The following is a 20,893-nucleotide window of genomic DNA, read 5'->3' as shown; positions in this document are numbered from 1 at the left end:
CACTTCCGTCCAATCCTGTTAATTCTGCTGACTCCAAGAAAAAGAAAAAGAGGTAAATTTTAGGTTAGAATAAATTTTGTTATTACTTTTTTCAGAGGAAAGTTTTAAATGAAAATGATTTTGTATTATAGTTAGTGGATTTCTAGAAGAACACTGACACCTCTTTAGTAGGTATTCTGATCAAGACTTTGATTCTATCGCAAACATGTGAAACCATGGATTGACCAATCAAAGAATTGCATCGAACCATTTAATTGGAAAAAACTTTCATTCCTTTTCTCACTCTCAAATGTTCCTCTAGAATCAGGCCTGGTGTCATGACCTTTTGGCAGTTTTATTAAGAGAATATTATTCGCGAAACCATTGAAGTAAACAAAAAGAATTGGTCAATCACTTGTTTCTATAGAAGTTATCTTCTATACAAAGCTGCCAGTATATTGGTCCAGTGACTTTTGAAGACTTACGAGCTTGTCGACTTTGACCGATTTTCATTGTCCACAAACTCCCTAAGGTCTACAATGTGGTTTAAATTAACCCTTATATATATAGGACTGTTAATTTAAGCCACGCATAGACCTAAAGCTGGGTTTGAAGACCTTTGGAGAATAAAGGGGTAATTTTCTCTTTTGCATTTTTTAGTATTATGGCATTAATTAACAAATTGATATCACTTCGCCAAATTCCAATATTGGCCCTCAAGGTAATTTTTACTTAGTTGTTTAAAATGTTTACTAAATGAAATGTGACAGGTTTCCCAAATCCGAGAATCTAGTTACTTATCTTCCTTACAATTGGAAGATATTGATGTCCCATCTAGGCAATATGAAACCACAAAGGATCCTATTGATTGGAAGTATGTTCAGCAAGTTCTACCTCCAATTGTGATCCCTGAACCTTTGAAAAAAGATAGATACCCCTCAGGTAAAAGATTTTATAAATTTTTTTGGTGCTGATGCTGATCTCATATATTTTATGCTGAATGTTTAGCTAAATAAAATGCCCTGTATATAATTACATTATATGCTATTAGGTAAAACCTATAAAAATATTGAGTTCCAGCATAGCATCACAGATTTAAAATTTGAAGAAATCAACTGAAGAGCAACTTTTCAAATTGCTTTAGGTATGTCATTTGAAATATTTTTTGAGTAGAAGCATCAATCAAGTAAGACAATTCATTTAAGTTTGTTTGCTTTTTTTCTTGTTTGAGCAGTGATGAATGTTAAAGATTAATTTTCAACAAAATGGGTTTGAAAATATGTAGAGATGCAAACACCAATTAAAAATCATTATCAAGAACTATAAAAACAGTTTCTCATAATAGATGATTATTAAAATACAATGATATATGGTACTTTGTACATTTTACTAATTGAAAAGTAGTACTTTGAAAAGTTGGCCATCACCTAAGCTATTCAATAATAGATTCAAATTAATGATGGGAGAGTTTAATTGCAAAAATTGATGGTATTCAATAATTTTTTAATTCAGATTACAATCTAATTACTCTTTATCACTTTTTAATATCTCCATATTTGGATCTATTATTAAGTAGTTTAATTGACACTAATATGTGAGGCCTTACAAAGTGAAAATCAAGATATATCAAAGCTTCACTTTGAGTTCTATAAGCCCACATGGTTAGTGCCAAACGTACGTCCCAAAAACTCGAATAATGAATTGATAAAAATTCAATTTTTAGGATGGAAGCCACAAGCTGAAAACCTAGAAGATCGCCCATATTTTATTTTTCGAACCAAAAATCACATGATTCCTTGCTATTTGAAAATATCCTCTTTTAAAACAAAGAAAACAACATTTCTTAAAAATATTAAAGGAGATATTTGGTTGTTGGAAAAGGAAATTCGAGAGTTTTTAGCACCTCAATTTTTTCAACCAATTAGATCTCAAGTGAATGAATTTGCTGGTTATATAAGAATTAATGGTGATTATGTAAATGCTGTAAAATACTTCCTAGAACAAAGAGGTTATTAAACTTTAGTTATAAAATTTGACCAACGTATTTGTCATTAAGTATTTTTGTTGGAACAAGTAAGCATTGGAATCATAATTGACTTTCCCTATAAAATAAGGCGAAGACGTGTAAGGTAATGGTTCTGCATAAACATTTAAAGTCAATGTGGTCATGTGTTTATCCTTTTGATTTAGTCTTCGTGAAACTATGTTGAGAACTCACACTCCATCACTTACTTAGAATATATCGTTAACTTAATGGCACTATGTGCCATAAAGATAGAGCCGCCCTAAAGTCGTATGCAAATTCCATAAACATGGATCGAAAATAGGGAATGTGGAATAAAAATGTACCAAATTATGTATCTTCAATATTTTTCGTAAAAAATAATTTTGAAAAAATGTATTTGATTAGTCGTCCAGATACATCACTTGTATGAAGACGATGTGGAGATTAAGTCGAAAAACAATAAAGAGGAAAAATATTTTTGTCTAAAGCAAAATGTCTCAACGGATTTTTACTAACACATAAAAATCCCATTGAAATTTCCTCAATGCGTACAATTTTTTCAATTTCAAAGTGTAAAAATGTATTCTGTGTAACATTTGCGATACCAAATTTACGTTTTACATCTGTTATGACCCAATTGTAAATTCTACAACATTTATCCAACTTTGGCTACCAAAAACACGTTAGTCAGCCATCATTAGGTTGATAGAGACAAGACAATAGCAGCACGATTATATGGTTCATAATTAAACTGTTCGCAATGCGATTATGTTGTAATAATCGTTCTCAATTAGAAAAAAATATTTTCTGCTGTCTGGATAGATTTGTTTACCATGTGTTGCAGTGCACTGATTTATGACTGGTAAATCGGACAATTATATATGCTATATTATATATAGACCTTATTGTGTAACATTATTGACATGCAACCTCACCGGACTGATTACCGGACAATAATACGTTCCCCATATGTTCTATAAACGTGATTGGTGGTGAACTTCAATGTGAAACGAAGGGAAGTATCTACCTAGAACACAAATCTTTTGCAAATTAGCTAAGAGTACATTTTCCAACGTTATTTTGTCCGTAAAAACTTGTATTGTAAGAAGTCACCTATTCGACCTTCTACGTAGATAGTTGTTTCTTACAAATGTACATGTGTTAAATTTGTTGTCGTTTATAAGTTCAATTCAATATTAACATGCAATAAAATCTCTTCCTACGAGCTGGTGATAAAGTGGTTTTACCACACGTATTTGTAGTGTGCATATACAGTAAAAATATCATCCCACGCAGGTCAAACTAGCACGAGACAAGCTAAAACTCTTCGCAAGTAGTTGACATTGACATGCGCGTGAAGATTTTACCTTACGACAATGTTTAACTAAATAAAAAAGTTAACGCATATGCGCTTGTGGGAAAATATAATACGTGTAAAAGTGTCTAACGCACTCGATTACCCGCTGAAAGTAATAGTTAAGCCATTTTATTATTGTCTGGGAAAATAATTTCCTTTTAAGAGTATGCGTTCTGAGCCCTCTCTACCGATATCCTTGTTATCAAACTTGTTATCACAGATTGGTAGAATTATTATGACCGACAAAAGTATTAAGGTATACGTTTAATATGTTTGATCTCGCACTACAGGAAAATATCGGTTAAATACCCCCGGAGTGTAATAATAGTCAGAAACCACTTAACTTTACATGTTCAGGTTTTACTTCTCTATATATAAAATAGGTTGTATTTAATACTAATTGCCAAGTTCATTTTCAATATTCAACCATTGCCAACATCATTATTATTTACATAAACGTGTGTGACAGTGTATCCATAAATAGCGCCTTTAATCTGGGGGGAATTTATTGGTAAGCCGGTGCAACTTAAGTAGAAACCTCGCTTTATGTTAAAAAAATCCCCTGCGCATGTTTCTACCTAGTTTTTCTTTATATATTTATTTATTTATTTATTATTGCTTTTAGCAGTTTATCTCAATTTTTGGTAAATTTTATACTGATCCAACGTCGACGGTGCTCAGAACCTGTGATAGTGAATGAAAAAGTAGATTGCGCAGTGACCGTAGTGATATAACGATCAACACTTGTGATCGGAAAAAAAGCTCTACGACGCTTTCGAATATTGTAGACACAATGATTGTGATAACTTGAACACAGTGCTCTATTCGATATTCTTTATTTGAAAACAAAATGAGTAAGTAAAATCTGGTCATTTCCGTTAAAAATCATGCTCATATTCTAAGCACATTTTTATCACCAAAGAGGCTTCCAGCATTGCAGTAGATAGTTAAGCAAATGATTATGTATTAGAAATTTTAGCTATATCCCAGTTTCTCACGTTGAATTTGTGTTTTTCTCATTTTCACATCTCAATCAGAATTTTCTTAAGGGAAACCGTTAACTAAATGGGCGTTATGTCGTAACTTGTTATGAAACAAATTGAATTTTGTGGTAAACAAACGACTTTGGACTTAGTATCAATGAAGAGTGTTAGAAATTAATTGATCTTTGAAACTAAATAAAATGGAATTTGTATATGAAGGGTACATTCCAGTCTTATGCTCATAATTTCAGATGAGATTGATATGAAAACTGAACCTAATGCGGAAGCAAATGTGGGTCTCAAACGGGAAATGGGTCTGTTTTCAGCAATTAATTTTATTTTGGCCATTATGATCGGATCTGGCATATTTGTATCTCCCGCATCAGTACTAAAGTACAGCGGTTCTGTGGGAATGTGCCTTACCATCTGGATTTTATGTGGATTAGTATCACTATTAGGTAAGAACTACAGCATTTATAGATGTTTGTTTCAAAGAGTGCAGTGGAAAAATAAAGAAAGTATTTTTAGGTTCTTCTCATCGTCAGGAAATTTGTAGAGAGATTTGAACATGTTTAATGAAGCAGCTATCAGACTTACAAGATTGCTTAATTTTTTAAAGTTAATTTCGTTTAAATGTTTTTCCGCATTATTGCTAACACAAAATTCCGTATATTTTTTAACGCTGCGCATACTCTTCGCCAATATTATTACTATACCTAGTAGCTCCTGGCACATTTGGGTTTTAAATAAATTCCACTTTTTCCAATTTATCTATTAGCATTTTAAAAATGATACATGGCTGCCTCGCTTATCGCTAGTGGATTAATAACTATCTCTTTTAAAGTGCAAATAGTGCAATTTGTATCTAGGTCCAATTATTATATAAGACGAGCTATTTCGGTTTAAACTTAACTTGAAGTTTATGTTTATTTTTCTGTAGTTACTTCACTTTTTGCTCTGCATCTCCAATAGCTGAATTGCAAAAATTCAAAAAAATTCCCAATGGCACTCAACATATGATTAATTAACTTTAACAGATATGAATGATCTCGGGTGAATTTTATCATGAATATTAATAATCGTGCATAATTTTAGACCAATCTTGCTTAAAAACTTGCACAACTTAACTCAACTAGTTAACCAACTAAAGGTCAGATATTTGTTAGGTGCCTTAGCCTTTGCAGAGCTTGGAACCATAGTGCCAAGGTCCGGCGGACAGTATGCCTTCTTTATGGATTCTTTTGGACCTTTGCATCGGTTCTGGGGCCCCCTACCAGCATTTCTTTACTCGTGGACAATGATTGTATGAACAAACGAATATAAACGAAACCATGAGTCGTAATATGCGGTAATTCTTCCAGATTTTAATTAGACCCGCAGAGGTGGCAGTGATTGTAATGACCTTTTCAGAATATCTATGCCAGCCAATATTTGACATGATCTGTTTAAACGATGCAGAGATTGGTGATAAAGTGAAGAAAACTCTTTCTCTAGTTGCTTTAGGTAAATTTAATACTAATGTGCCGGGTGATCAAATGAAAGTGGACGTCGGCCATAGCTCGAAAAGCCTTATTAGAGGTAAACATAGCAATGAGGAAAAATCATCAATAGTTTTTTGAGTTTTAAAGCAAAAAATTCATTTTCTTATGTCATAATATTCATATTGAACAAAGGGTTTGCAAGACATGACCGACGTCTTACCATTTTCTATCACCAAGTGCGGTATACGCAAATTCGATGACTTTGCAAAGATTTTATCATAGTTTCTAATCTAATAAATTATATAAAACCTTTGACCGTCCTAATTTAATATACCATTTTAAGGTATTATAACGTATATAAACGTAAGAAGCGTCAAGCTGTTTGTTAAAGTACAAAACATCTTCGGATCGTTTAAGATCCTGGCCTGTCTTGTAGTAATAATTGGTGGAGCCTATGAGTTATTCCTGGGTAAGCTAGAAATAGGAATTACGTGTTGCGAATGAAATCAAAAGGGTAAATTTAATTTATTTTTACAGGGAACCACAAAAATCTCACAAAAGGATTTCAAGGCACAAGTTTTGCTCCGAAAGACCTGGCACTCGCATTTTATAGCGGATTATGGGCTTACGATGGATGGTAAGACATGATACTGGTATTATATGATAACATATTTATTATTTTAAGATTCATTTCACTCATATGTATTTTTTGCAAAAATATCTAGCAAGATATTTAATGAAGAAATGACTGGAAAAATTGCTGAAATATGAATTATTGCGTGCACTTAAATTCACATTCTGCATGCCACAATTAATACTTGACTCAGTGTAACTTTTTAAGCTATTTCTACTTTATTGTATTTTTTCATTATTTTAAGAGAACTAAATTTTGCTTATTCCTATAGCTTCATTTAAAAATTTGGAGAAAGTTGATTAACCTGGATTGATTTTCCCCTTATTTGTTAAAAAAAAATGATCAAAATTGAACAAAAAATAAATAAGTTGTACAAGATCACATTTTGTTAAAATTTAAAAGCGTCTGTGTTATTTCCAGGGCAACGCTAACAACAATTACTGAAGAAGTACAGAGGCCTGAAAAGTAAGTAAGTCCGTTTTATCATTTTTGAATTTCGATTTTTGTTAATACATTTAAGGCCAATATGCACGAGTTTAGTTTAGAATGGAAAGAAACTAAGTGCATGTATTTCTCGTGTTCCGCATGAGTCCTTTTTTCTCAGATGAAAATTGAAAGAAAATGTTAAAAGTGTAAAGATAAGTTTAAAAAACATTATTCGCCGCTCTATCAAGAAATAGTTAAATATATGGTTTATTTACTTTCCGAGAGATGGTTATGGAACAGTAATTACCCTAAAACATCGATGCATCATATTCATACGTCATTATATGTAACGAAATTGTTGCTTGTTTTCAGTGTAATATGTATTTAGTATGTAGCATTTAGTTAGGAAGTAGTATGCGTTTAGGAACTTTCTGTTCTTTAACCTTAAAGATAGAATTAACCTAAACACGGAAGAGTTGGGAAAATATTTTCTCCTTTATGTGACAATATTCCTTTGATAAGCAATTCCAAAAACTGATAAACAACTATCAGCGCCTTTAGAAATTTTCCTCGTTGCAAGGTTTTTTTGATCGGACTAATTGGAAAAACGAATTCTTCTTTAGAAACATCCTGAGAAGTATCATTATCAGCGTCCCTGTAGTAACAGGTCTCTATGTTTTCATGAACATTGCGTATATGACCGTCTTGTCAATACCCGACATTATGGCTTCCAAAGCAGTGGCTGTTTCATTCGGAGAGAAGGTTTTGGGGCCGTTCTCTTTCATTATTCCTTTTGGAGTAGCTTTAAGTACATTTGGTTGTGCTTTAAGTATTCAGTTCGGAGTGACCAGGTAAAAACGACATTTCTAGTATCAAAAATGTACTTCTTTATAACCATTGACCTTAGACTTTGCTACGTATCTGGACAGGATGGCTTCATGCTAGAGGCTTTTTCGTACATTAATTACAAGAAATTTACTCCTTCTCCTGCCGTCATTTTTCAAGGCTTAGGTAGTTTTGTATTCATACTGAGCGGAGATTTGGTACAACTAATAGAATTCTCCAGCTTTCTCATGTGGGTATCATACGGCGCATCAATGGTTTCACTGCTGGTTTTAAGAAGAGTTAAGCAGAATATCTTCAAACCCTATCAGGTAAGTTATAAAATTAATGTTAATTTATATCTGGTTGTCTTAATTTTAATACTAGTTATTTTTTATGTGCTTTTTTGATTGTTGTGATAGATACAGGGGTTAGCGAATTTTTTTTCCTCTTAAAATTTTAGCATTTCTTACTTTTAGGCATTTTTTATATTCCAGGTGCCAATATGGATTCCCGTATTTATTCTTCTGGTGTCGATATACTTAGCCTTAGCCCCCATTATTAATTATCCCGATCCGATGTATCTGTTCGCCGTCTTCTTTACTGCCGCTGGAATTCCAGTTTACTACTGGTTTGTTTATAAGAAACGTGTACATAGGGGTGTTATAGGTAAGTTGAAGCTTTTGAGAATAGTGAAATTAAGACTTACGCCTAATTTATTTCAGGGTCCTTAACGTATGTATTACAAGTTGTATGTGAAGCTGTACCGCCTCAAAAATTAGAAATGTAGTCAATAACCGAAAATCAATAATCTCAAATACACGATTAAGTTTAATACCATCAATTGACTTGTCGAATTTTAGCATCACAGTGTTTATAATCAGCACCGTTCAATAAGAGTTTATTATTTCTAAAAAGTGACACATTTTTGTTGACAACTCCATTCATCCAAGAAATATGAATACGAATTGGATTTGAACGTGATTGGGTCTAAGAATCTAAAAATTTAATAATAAAATGTCTCTACGATGAAAAAAGTTTAATAAAAATACATATAAACGTTGCAAAGAGCGACATCGTGATGAGCGCATCTTACTTAATAAAATGGTGAATTGACAGCGGCGCGCTGTTGCTATTCTGTTTCGTGGCTGAGATTGTAGGGACGTTGATTGTACAGCTGTTTGATTTGTCAGTATGACAGTACCAAAGCTTAGGTACCACTAGGAAATTAAAAAAAAACAAACGCTAAACAGTAAACAAGTACTGTGTATTTACATTTTATATTTACTTTTTTACTTGGGGTACGCAAAGGCAATAACAATGATTTTTACCAATTTGTTGGAGATTTTACGCTTAATTTTAGATGACTTTTACGTGAAAATATCTGCTGCAGTTGTTTTAATCTTCAGTGGATCATACTGTCTTTTCCTCAGGTTCGTAATGTATTTGATTATCTCATATAACACAAGGAAAAAAAATAAAGATATTGATATTGAACATCAGCTTTGTTGTCAAAGTGTACTAGACCACTTTCAGTACATAGATTTTGTTGAAAAGTTACTTAGGTCTATCACCAAGGAATAATTATAACCTTAGATTAATTTAAATTCAGGTTAGTGGAAGTATAAGAACATTCTGTGGTTTATCTGTTGATTGAGTTGATCCAAGTAACTTAACTTTTTTTCTAGGGTGTATTCAATTCGGCTCATTGCAAAATACAAAACATAATAAGAGTGCATTTGAATGTAATAAAATTCCATCTTTTTTACAGCCCTTTTGCAGGTTTTACAATATTGACCTGCTATCTTCTAGGCTATGTTGCAACTTTCCTTTTAATTAAGTATCGCCATTTGATTACTAATTATCTTGAAAAGCTGTTAACTAAATACAGAGTCAAACCATATGCTCAAGTGAAGCTAAAGTCTTCCTGCAGTGTTTGCGATGGACTTACATGTAGGAGGCATAATGTGGGTAGGAGTGTTACTCCATGGAAGGAGTTGCAGATTAGTTGTGAGCTAAATCAAGCTATTAAGCATGTGAGCATCAAGATCAAAACTGTTGCTTAGGAGACAAAGTTGTATCAGTTCTTTAATAAAATTTTAGAAGAGTTCATATGCTCTTGGCATAAGCAGTTTACAGAGAATTCTGAGTTTTTAAATGAGTTGAAGTTTTGCTTAAAATATGCCAGTGCCAGTTTAGTGAATCGAGTACTTCAAATTGATTATGTTAGTGTCCTTAACAAGAAACTTATACCTCAGGTAAGTACCTAATTAAAGAACAAAACATATTATCAACTAGGTCATATTTCGAACATGGTCAGATTAAATATTAAAATATTCACATTGTATTGTTTGTCCATGACTTAATTATGTGTGCTATTAATGATAAAAAATTTAGTAATTTAATATTTAATACTTAAAAAGTATACTGAGAAGTTTAGAATGGATGGTTGATGAACATAGGTATAGGTCAAGTTAGTGGGTCAGCTATAAAAGGGGCAGTTCCTTTTGATCCATATTGGCAAGAAGCCAAACCTGACCACTATTAGTTTTAGCCAGCAGTATTTAACAATTATGTCAGAAGTACAAAGTTTTATTAGAATATCACAGAAACATTTTATGATTCTTTTCATATGGTCAATTACCATCATTCTGAATTTCTTGGCGGGTTCTAGGACTGATATCAATATGTTCCAGAGCATTAAGCACATAGATGACTACCTGTATATGCAACAAATCGCAAAACTTAAAAATGTCAAGTATGATGGGGTTATAGTTGAATATTTGGGAAGTAATTTACATCCTGCTACTACTAATCGCAGCAACGAGTTGGCATATCTGCAACATTTAAGTGCTGAATTGATCAAATATCTATTCCCTCCCTATTACATCGGTTGCAAGTAATTTAAGGTAATTGCATTTTACTCGAATTGATAATTATTCAAAACTTTTTTCAGGAATTATACAGTTTTGTTGCGAGAACTATTGGCTGGTTGGATACTTCTGCCACTAATGGATGCAATCGCAGACCCGAACATTATCAACTCTTTAGTAATCATTGCTATAAACTATAAGACAGCCTCAAAGCCTCCATTGCTTCCAGAAGAGGAGGAGTTTTTGCAGGAATTTATCCAACTTGAGAGTAGTAGAAAGCCCGCCTTTATGATGAGTTTAAATAAGATTAAAAATAGCACTGAATTGCTTTACCCTTTTATGCAATTTCTCAAGAAAGAGGAGCAGGTGCATTTGCTGCAGTTTTGCATGGATGTCGGTAAGTGGTAACCAGTTTTTCGTATTATCTCTTATGTGGCACCATGAAGGAATACCATTCATGCCTGCTATAGTTCATAATATATTGAAGTCATTTTCTTACTAAGAATCTGTATATTTAGTTGCGGCAATATAAATACTATATGATTTCTGTTATAATAGATGATTTCAATACCAAACTGCTGACACCGGACTTGTCAAAAAAGCAATTGGAAGGGCTCCATGTACAGGCATTAAACTTGTATAAAGAGTATCTCAATGCAGACTCATTTAACTTTATTGGCTGCTCGTCAGAGATTTGCGCGGAGTTTTCCGATCTCATTGAAGACATTTATAGTGTTGCGAAACTGCGCACCTCAAAACCACTCTATCAGGCCTATGAGTTTGCGTTCAATCAGTTGGAAGCATTTTGGCTGCCACATTTTTTTCATAGCAATGAAGTAAGTGTTCTTTAAACAGCGAACTGTAGGTCTAAGCGCAATCTTTCAGTTCTACAACTACATTTGCGGCACGAAAATCACTTCAAGCTATAACAAAGCTTCGATAAAGTAAGTATTTTTATGCCCTCTAGTGTAATTAATCCTAACATGTCTCTTTGCTTACTAACCAAGGAACCCATTCATTTGTTTTGGATCTCCTACCAAACTTAGGTGTGTTGAAGAATATTTTAAGAGAAAACATAGCTACTTGATACTTTTCTTGTGATTAGGAGTAAAAAGTATTATGAGCAATCGAATTATGGGGCAGTATCGAAGATCAGCAGCAGCCTCGGAAAAATTAGGGGAGTCTTAAAGGCTGCTGCTCCAATCGAGGGTTCTTTGGATCCACTCGAAAGCGGCTATTCTGAAGATGTGATTTTTTCTGATAATCTTATGAGAGACCTAAGCAGTTGGAAAGTAAAAATTTCCACTTCCGAGGTAGGTGGACTTTTGGTCGCGTTTGAATACGTCAAAAATTATTGACTACAAAAATGGTTGACTCACGTAAACTAGGTGGGCTTCATAGATAATACGTAATCTATGTACAGTGTAAACTGTTATTCTATGTCAATAGCATTATTTATTTTATGATAGTGATCTGCCTCTAATTACAGATAAATAATCATTATATTTAAGTTATGCTTGGTTTTACGGATTTATATTTTGCGGAAAAACACTCCTGCAAACTTTAAGAATACAATACGTAGAGAATCAACGTAAATTACATTTTGTAGCCTATAGCTGATTCTTGCTTTGGAAGTTTTGATGATGAGAACAAAGGCGCTAATATTTTTCAGGAGTGATCCTTCAAAAACTAAAGAAAGTGTGCTGAAAAATATTTTTTAATCGCTGCAACAATTTATAGGGGATTCCAAAATTTAGAATAAAATACTTTATGTTTAATTTATCTATTACATAATGATGACTAACTTTAGCTAAAATGTAAGAACAAGGTCCGATGCACAAAGAATAGACCTATAGGACTATATATAGGCTATAATTAAGTATAATATTGAATAATAGCGGATAGTAGGTTTAGAATTTATTTAGCATCAAAGCTATAACATATTTTTAATGGGGAGATAATTTTGTCCAGGAGTTTAGTTATATCATATGATCAAAATTTGTTATTATTATCTATTGTATTATTATTTTAAATGCTTTGATGCACTTATCAAACATATAAACCAGCCTGTATTTAATTTTTTTTGTTAAAACTTGAAAATGCTGTAAGGTTTATTCGCATTCTTTAAGCACATTCCTTGCATGCACCACAAAACAGAATCTAAAAAGATTTTTACGTTTTCAAATTATGACTCTTTAAATTTGGCATAAAAATTAACATTTGTTCAATTGGTGATTTGGTCAGGAGTTAATACGCAATAAAACTTTTGGCAGGAGACTCAAACACACAAAATTGTTCACTTCTGCATCAGTGTGTTCCACATCGATGAGACCACTCCCGAGAAAAAGATAAACAGCTGGTCGGTACGGAGGAAAGATCAGGATTTTTTTACTCTTAAAGCCAAGCTCGTGGAGTTTCATGGAGAGAGTGAGATTTGTGATTCACCTCTGCCTTCGAGGAAGTAATTTTCTTCCTTCAGAGCGTTAGTATTTTGATTGCTAAGTATATTTTCTAACAGGGCTGGTTCATTGGTGGAGTCTCGAATACCAAAGTATGAGGAGTTCTTGGGGAAGCTGTTGCAAAAGCCTAGCTTAAGAAGCAGTGATTTGCTCCATTCCTTTCTTACTATTGAAGATGACTTTACTTTAGGTAAATAAATTCCTATCAAGGGATTCTTTTGGGTCTCATTGAGAATATTTTTAAAGCGATTTCAACTATGGCTCCAAACAATCAAGATATTGGCAATATCTACCAGTCAGTGGCTTATAAACTTAGAAAGGAAAAAGGACAAAATTTGGATAGTTTTATTAATACTTTCGTTAGTTCTGTGATGAAGCAGAAGCCAGAGTAGGTATCAAATATTCAACCTTTATGTTCATCTCACCTTGCCATGGAATTCTGATGTGTTGTTCCTGTATAATATAAAGGAAATACTATAATTTTTATGGTTATATTTAAGTCACAAGAACCAAATCGAATTGTATACTGAATATCTTTCATTATTTTCGATATTGTGCAGCTATTTATGTTCAGTTTTTTTCTCTGTAATTTCTGCCTTTTCTTCTTCAGCTGTAATGATAATTGCCACCAATGGAATAACCGCAATGGAAAATTAGTTGTCGATTTCTATTTTGTAATTTTGTATTTTGCGTAAATACTAAAAATTTGAAACACCCTGATGGAGAAGTTCCGCTTTGCTAATGACTCAATTTAATGATTTCATATTATAGGAGGGCAGTTTGACGGAATTCAATGGCCATCTGCGAGGAAAATAAAGGTTGAATGGGCATTGGTACAGCAGCTTAAAACATATGTGGTTATTTCAGCAAACCTGATATAGCTGAGGAGGGCACCGAGGCAGAGGCGTCCTTGAATAAGGACGCCGGAAATCCGAAGACATTCAAAAGCCAAGTTTTTAAAGATAATTTCGGGATTTCGTATAAACTGTGCTCTGGAAATACGGGCAATGGGTTTCATCCATCATCATTTTCAGAAAGTTTCTTCTACCTTCGTTAGTTTTCTGCGATTTGAGAGAACTTTTGTGATAGTTTTCGTATTTCAGTGCGCCATATATTTAAAATTAATCTAGTCTTGCTAAAAGTTTACGTGGCAATCTGCAGCATTGCCCAACAACTTGTGGACATATTAATTAGTGTTCTGATCGAAAAGAAAATCAAGGCAGCTTTAACTCAGTACAATTTGACCTACCTGATCAAATTGTTGGAAGGTAAGATGAGATTTTACCCATACAAAAGTAGAGTGAATACAACAATAAACAAAAGCTCGACAATCAGACTTACAACCGTTAATGTTTCACTTATAATTTGACAATATTCTATTAAAAAACATAGACATGTATTACCAGTTCAACTGAGAACATGAGGATTGTATAAGTGAGAAAAGGATCGCATAAGGTTTAACATGTCTTTGACAAAGACTCATGAAGTGGGGTGTGAGGCTAGCAGCTCAATGAGGGCGGAGTCAATCTAGTGTTACCAGATCCCACACCATTTCAGAATTTTTGTTAATACAAATTCTAGTGATGTATCAATCGTTTTTTTTTTTAATTAATTTATTTTGCTGTTTTTCGTTGATATTTAGAGAAATGTTTATTGCACAAAGGCAGCGAAATTGATACTAAACTAAACATGAAAATAGAGACGTCAGACATATTGACTCCGCCTATCTTGGTCGTTAGCCTCCCAGCTTACTTCGTATATTTTGGTCGACGGCATTTTAAACCTTATGCAGTCTTTTTCTCACTTGCATAATCCCAATGCTTCAACCTAAACTGGTGATATCTGTATATTCTTGTTTTCATACATTTCATCTTTTATAGTTATCGTTTGCTTGACTTATACTGTTTCAATTTGAGTTGTTCCTTGTGTCGTGAAATAAAGGATTAAACATTTTTTCATATGAAAGATACGAAAAAATTATTGCGTATGACATGACAACCCATTATTGCAAGTGGCGAATTTGCAGCCCATGCGTATGTTCCATCGAGTACGTGATAGACGCCTGTCAATACAAGAACTGAGATTTTTGCATCAACTTTTCATTGTCGCTAACCTGTACATCTCTGTGGTTTAGTTTCCGCGCAGGCCTTGCTCACAGAGTACCTCTGTGCATCGACGCACTTCAATCTTGCATCAATCAAATTACTTGAGCTTATTCATCGTTTTAGGTGCAATTTTTAATACACACGCTCCACATACTACTGAGGAATATGAGAAGCGAAGAAGCAGGGCATTCGCGGACATACAGTGTTGTCCTAATTTTTTGAACAGGATTTTGGGAGGGAAAGTCAATGATGGGTTGACCGAGTTGTTGCAGATTTTACAAAATCCTCATTATAATAAGCAAGTGAGTGGTATACCTGTCTAAGCTTGGTAATAGCCCCGAATTTTTTTCCCTGTATACCATTTAAAGTTATAATTATGGTGACCAGTACGCATGGAGGTGACCAATCGCGAGACGTGGACTTAGCAAAAAGTTATGAGACGTTTTATAAATCATTCTGACTTCATTTTATAACATTTCTCAAAAATTATTTAGTAAGGTTGATTTTCCGCCAGCGGCAGTGTCATTCATGACAATTGTCAAATGGTAGTCAAAGATCTTTCGTAAAACTCCATAGCAACTTTGTATATTTTTCTTATTTGCATGTTAAATTGTTCGGTGAGTTTACTTCTGTTAACCGTGGTGTGTAGGAGCAGCGTTGTGTCTCCTTTGATTTGGTCTTTTAGCCCTCTGTGTTCGAGAGCATCATCTAAGTCATAATAGCGTTGGTAAATCGATGGTCACTATCCGAACACGGAGAGAAATAGTTCTAATTTGTGCGGACAAAAGCTTTATAGAGTTAAACTTTATATGAGAAACATGATAGTTGTCATATTTTTTACAATCTTAACAGGTTATTTAGTTTTCGATTGTTCATTTAACCTCGTTTGGGATCATAAAATGATTCAAAACTTCACATATGGCGAAACATGTTATATGGTAAAGTGTTTCGTTCACCTTTAAACCTCAAAAGCAACTTCACAAACTCATCTTACTCCGATCTTTTGCTCCCATCGTCTTATCTGAAGTGTGGCATTGTCCAAGGGAGTCTTTCTGAACTTAGAGTAGCGTTTGATGACGCTCGCTTTCATTCACTAAATGACAGTTACGCGACACTCACTTTCACTCACTAACTGTCAGATGTACTAGTGACGTATCTCACGAGTATTTGAAACAAAAGGACGTCCGTTTAGCCCGATTTATTACTTTATTCGGTGTGACAAGACCTCATTTACAAACTCGCTAACACTCGACTGAATCACCTAAGAAATGATATCGCTCGGAAACATACAAAAAACTTTACTACCTTTTGTAAACGTACAGCTCATCGGTCTGAAAATCGATACGCCACACGAAATAACTTTTGTATTTGAATTTTAAGATTTCTACATATTGGATATAGGGAAAATTAATTCAGTACATATTGCTCTTGTCACATGTGTATTATACAGTGTGTCCAAGTTAAAGACGGTGTGTCCAAAATGAGGAACACTATATATAATGCAGTGTAGATAAGTACGTCTTTTTCTTACAAGTTTTTAAGAATTCAGCTACACAATATATTGTAAAAAATTCTGTAACAAAGAACAAGAAGAGCATATATTATAATGGGTTTGTTTTACGCAAATAAAGGTTCCCGTAGAATTTAGAGTTTGTAAGGAACTCTCACTTGGTGGCGAGGAACATTTTGCTAATGGTGCATATGGAAAAGTACGGATGATATGCAGCGATAAATTGCTAAACTTTAATTTAATTTAATCAGATCTATCTAGGTACGAGTATATACAGGGAGTCCTAATGAAAAAGAGCCACCTCGGATATTTATTATTCTTTCGGTTTTGGAGAAATTTCCCGAAATACGTCGATTGATTTTTTTTTTAAATATGTTTTGATGTACACTTGACGTTTGAACGAGCAACCCTCTAAGGGAGACAGTTAAAACCCCTCAAATTTAAATAGGGAAGAAGAATCGTATAACACTTGGTTTTAAAAGTCTTCGATGCTATTTACAGCAGACTATGATAAAAGAAATCTTAACGAGTAGTTTTTAGAAAAACATCAATTTTATTTGTCATCGTTAAATTAATCTGCAAGAAATAAATCCGATTTTGTTCACATTTTTTTTCGCCGGTTTTTATCAATTTCAATCAAAAAATGACTGGATTTGCTACTTTCTATCAGGTGGGATCAAATTGTATTCATTATACACATCACATAAATGCAAATAAAACTTAAATTTTTCGAAATACTAATTGCCAAGGTTGCTTTTATCATAGTCTTTCCTAGAACAGGTTCCAAGACTTTTGAAACCAGGTGCTACACGATCCTTCTTCCCTATTCAAATTTGAGAAGTTGTAACTCTCTCTTAACAGTTTGCTTGTTTAGGCGTCAAGTGCACATCAAAACATGTCGTAAAATCAATCGACGTATTTCGGGAAATTTCTCCATACACGACAGTTAAGAAATATTCGAGGTGGCTCCTTTTCATTGGAACACCTTGTATATCTCCGCCCAATTCTAAAATCCTCAAATTTCCCTTTTTACATCATGCGTAGTGTGTACGGCGCACTAACAAATCTTTCCTTTCAGCTCTGCTATAACTTACTGGATACCATTTTAGTGGAAACATTTCCAGAGCTGAACGACGCTTAATTGGATGAACCAAAACTCTAAATTAATAATTATTATTTGTTTAAGTAATTGCTTTAGGACATACGATGTGATACTTCTTCTAATATAAAAAAATCCACCTCTGAATAATGACTATAATTTTTACCCCTACGCACCATTGAAAATCTTACGGGTCAAACTGTTATATAACAGCTTTCATATGAAAGAACGAACACTAAAGGTGCACACACTACAGTTTTAAGTGGTTCGGACGTGATGAATGGACCCTGTTTATCAGTAATGAAAGCGGATTCACTGTAAATCGCAAAAAAATTGTTTGGTACCCTTCACAGGGTAGCTGAGACCCTCTGTCCGACCGGTAAAAGTATTGAATGAAATCACAAACACTACAGAATCTACATAACAATAATTTTTTTTTGACCTTGTATTTTTCAGGCTTTGCGACATAGGTGAAACTACCGTATGAACCCTGTAAAGAATTCTGTATTGGTGAAAGAATCAAGCTGAAAACACACAGCGGTTTTGGACCACACACCTTGTGTTTACCCGAATTTATAACACGAACAAGAACATAAATAAAAAAATTCTGATATCATTAAACGATGGGCAAACGCAATACATTTATATTTCAGCGTTCATTCTAAAAGTTTTGTAGATCAGAAAAATTGCTGGAAAATCAGGGAGTATATTACTCTTTACTTTAATAATAGTCTGGTACCTACCCAATTAAGTCCCCCAATCCTCATTACTATATGTTAAAAATAAACCCATTTAATCAACTAAATCCACTTCTTATTGAATCAAATTTCCCATTTACCTCGTTTCAGGTAGTACATTCACCTTTTTCTTTCCCAACAGGAATAAATAAGAAACCTGAGCTCATTCCCTGTGCCTGGACACAGAACCCCCCGTGTGGCAGATACCTTCGTTTGAAGGAACCACTTTAGAAGCCCATTTTTCTCGCTTTACGGCGCTCATAACTTAAAAGGCCGGGTACTACCTGATGACCCTTTTCAAAAAATTTATGACACTTTTATCGGCTGAAGATTTATCGTTTATACCGTTTAATTTCTACGGAATCTTTATTAGCCAAAATTTCATCTGGGTTGGTACTACCTTAACGGCAATTGTATATGTAGGTAAACATTCAGCTAATGAGTACCAGAAGCTCTGGATGACAGACAAAATGGTCTATTACAGGCTTAATGGTTTATTTTACAAAAAATATATGTTGCCTCGTTCCACAAATATTTAATGTTGTAAATATCGTTTTCGAGTGGGTGAACCCCGATTTATTTTGTTTGGTTTTCCGGGGATCTTTATGAGCTAATAACGTATCGGTACCAAGGGTCGGTACGACTTGAAGTGATTTATTACGTACCAAACACCTCTATTTTTTTCACATTAACTGATTTATACGCGGAATATTCAATCAAAGAATTGCTAAAGCAGTTGAATCCAGTTTTAAGTAACGGTAGTTGTAGTACTAGGAAATGCTACTTTGATGCCAAAGGCGTTGATAGATATCTACACGCTAATTTTAAATTATCATTCAGTGTTGGTATTGCTTAATAATCGCAAGGAAAGAAATTCGTTTGTGTTTCGGTCCCACAAAAATGTGCATGAAGTATCAAATAAACTGGTGGTTATACTTAGGTTGTTAACGAAATTCGGGTTAACTTAGTTTGTGGCAAGTAGCACAGAAAGGAATATAAAGGAAGTAAAAAGTGTAACGTGGAAATTTACAAGTAAATCTGATTTGTGGCCTTTCCAATAATTATGTTAATACCTCATCTAACTTGAACTACCCGGAAATATTTCTAGGGCTAATAGCCCTGGCAACATTGAACTGCAGTATTTTCTTCAATGAGAAGAAAATTTACAAGAATTACCTTTTAGATGCTAAACCTAGATTACCTTTTATCCATTGCTACATATTCATAGCAACTACTTCTGCTAAAGTACCCACATGTAAACTGTTTCTCGTAAAGAATAAATCTTTTATTCAATTTATTGTTTAGTTTCTATAATTCTGGAAATTCTGGAAAAGTATCAATAAACACACAAGTTTAACCGATGATATAGAAGTAGATTGCACTTTCTTCGGTTTAAAACTATACCTATGCGGTTGGTCAATGCGGTCACTTTAACTTATACAGTATCTTTCCAAATTCTATGAACGGTTAAATATTCCAGAAATAACTGCAGTAAAAATTACTAAATTTTTACGACAGGGATATACAGGAAGCTCCATCAAAAGGGACTAAAGCCGTTGAATCACTCTAGATTTTTAAACGCCACATTAATTTTTCATAATGGTGTTAACAGAAAATAGTATACAGGGTGTTTCAGAACAATGGGATCAAACTTCTAGGGATTGTTCAGTACAACAATAGAAGATTGTATCTAAATATAACAACCCGTTTCCGCAAATATCTCCCTAGGACACTACGGCCTTATGATGCTTTAAGATGCAAAAATATGTTTTATCTAGTCTTAGCGCATTTTATTTTAATTTATTTGTACAAAATAACACTACAGAAATTGTTCAAAATGCCGTCCCCGAACATCATTAGTTCGGACGACATTGGATCGGCAGAGGTGGTGGTCCAGTTTATGTGACTCTTTAAGTCACCCGATTTAACACCTTTAGATTTCTTTCTGTGGGGACATTTAAACTCTGGTTTATGAAAAGCCAGTGAAAACGGAACAAGACCTGATTGCACGAATCACTGCGGCATCTGAATTCGTTCAAAACGAATATCAAATTTTCAGTCAAGTCCGCAGAAATCATGTGCGTCGTTTAAACAGGTGCAATGAAGTTCAAAGACTACATTTTGAAAAATTGTTATACCGTTATTTTGTATGAATAAATTAAAATAAAATGTAGTAAATCTCGATAAAAATATTTTACCTACAAATGTCCTAAACAATGATAAGGTCGTTGCGCCTTAGGGAGATATTTACGCTCACAGGTTCATATACTCTGATGTCTTCTATTGTTGCACTGAAGAATCGCCAGAAGTTTGATCGCATACTTCTGAAACGCCCTGTATTATACAGCAAGGTTATGAACTGCATCGTTCAGAGATCAGGAGCGTTTCAATACCGTACGATTTTGCAGAATTCTTGCTCTATT

At 33.8% G+C, this 20,893-nt stretch overlaps 3 protein-coding genes across 10 annotated transcripts; all 3 read left to right on the top strand.

Moving 5' to 3' along the window:
* Positions 1-14: 14 nt before the first annotated feature.
* Positions 15-2,015, top strand: mRpL49 (mitochondrial ribosomal protein L49). The gene is made up of 4 exons (XM_066284226.1): positions 15-167; positions 640-700; positions 750-921; positions 1,703-2,015. The coding sequence occupies exons 2-4, from the start codon at positions 644-646 to the stop codon at positions 1,993-1,995; spliced, it is 522 nt and encodes a 173-aa protein (XP_066140323.1). The 5' UTR covers positions 15-167; positions 640-643; the 3' UTR covers positions 1,996-2,015.
* A 949-nt stretch (positions 2,016-2,964) lies between these two features.
* Positions 2,965-8,531, top strand: LOC136340259 (b(0,+)-type amino acid transporter 1-like). 4 transcript variants are annotated; one of them, XM_066284185.1, is made up of 12 exons: positions 2,966-3,852; positions 3,970-4,195; positions 4,576-4,782; positions 5,491-5,627; positions 5,686-5,827; positions 6,149-6,274; positions 6,343-6,442; positions 6,860-6,904; positions 7,489-7,716; positions 7,773-8,019; positions 8,185-8,356; positions 8,413-8,531. In XM_066284185.1, exons 2-12 carry the CDS (start codon positions 4,192-4,194, stop codon positions 8,475-8,477), a joined length of 1,473 nt encoding a protein of 490 aa, XP_066140282.1. In that variant the 5' UTR covers positions 2,966-3,852; positions 3,970-4,191; the 3' UTR covers positions 8,478-8,531. The 4 variants fall into 4 exon arrangements, with proteins under 4 accessions (XP_066140284.1, XP_066140283.1, XP_066140282.1 ...); XM_066284184.1 differs by having other exon boundaries at positions 3,967-4,195; XM_066284187.1 differs by lacking the exon at positions 4,576-4,782 and having other exon boundaries at positions 2,965-4,195.
* A 141-nt stretch (positions 8,532-8,672) lies between these two features.
* LOC136340250 (sorting nexin-14-like) lies at positions 8,673-18,366 on the top strand. Of its 5 annotated transcripts, none has more exons than XM_066284166.1 (16): positions 8,673-9,120; positions 9,459-9,723; positions 9,772-9,945; positions 10,384-10,586; positions 10,644-10,957; positions 11,119-11,396; positions 11,446-11,504; positions 11,568-11,606; positions 11,666-11,873; positions 12,834-13,021; positions 13,079-13,209; positions 13,266-13,407; positions 13,887-14,071; positions 14,123-14,287; positions 15,248-15,426; positions 18,190-18,366. In XM_066284166.1, exons 1-16 carry the CDS (start codon positions 9,008-9,010, stop codon positions 18,205-18,207), a joined length of 2,661 nt encoding a protein of 886 aa, XP_066140263.1. In that variant the 5' UTR covers positions 8,673-9,007; the 3' UTR covers positions 18,208-18,366. The 5 variants fall into 5 exon arrangements, with proteins under 5 accessions (XP_066140263.1, XP_066140260.1, XP_066140261.1 ...); XM_066284163.1 differs by lacking the exon at positions 18,190-18,366 and adding an exon at positions 17,713-17,883; XM_066284164.1 differs by lacking the exons at positions 11,568-11,606; positions 18,190-18,366 and adding an exon at positions 17,713-17,883.
* The last annotated feature ends 2,527 nt before the right edge of the window (positions 18,367-20,893 follow it).

Source organism: Euwallacea fornicatus, chromosome 7 (assembly GCF_040115645.1).
Source record: "Euwallacea fornicatus isolate EFF26 chromosome 7, ASM4011564v1, whole genome shotgun sequence".
NCBI classification, from domain to species: Eukaryota; Metazoa; Arthropoda; class Insecta; order Coleoptera; family Curculionidae; genus Euwallacea; species Euwallacea fornicatus.
The sequence above is the reverse complement of the archived record's forward strand: the minus strand, read 5'-3'. Positions and strand labels throughout refer to the sequence as shown.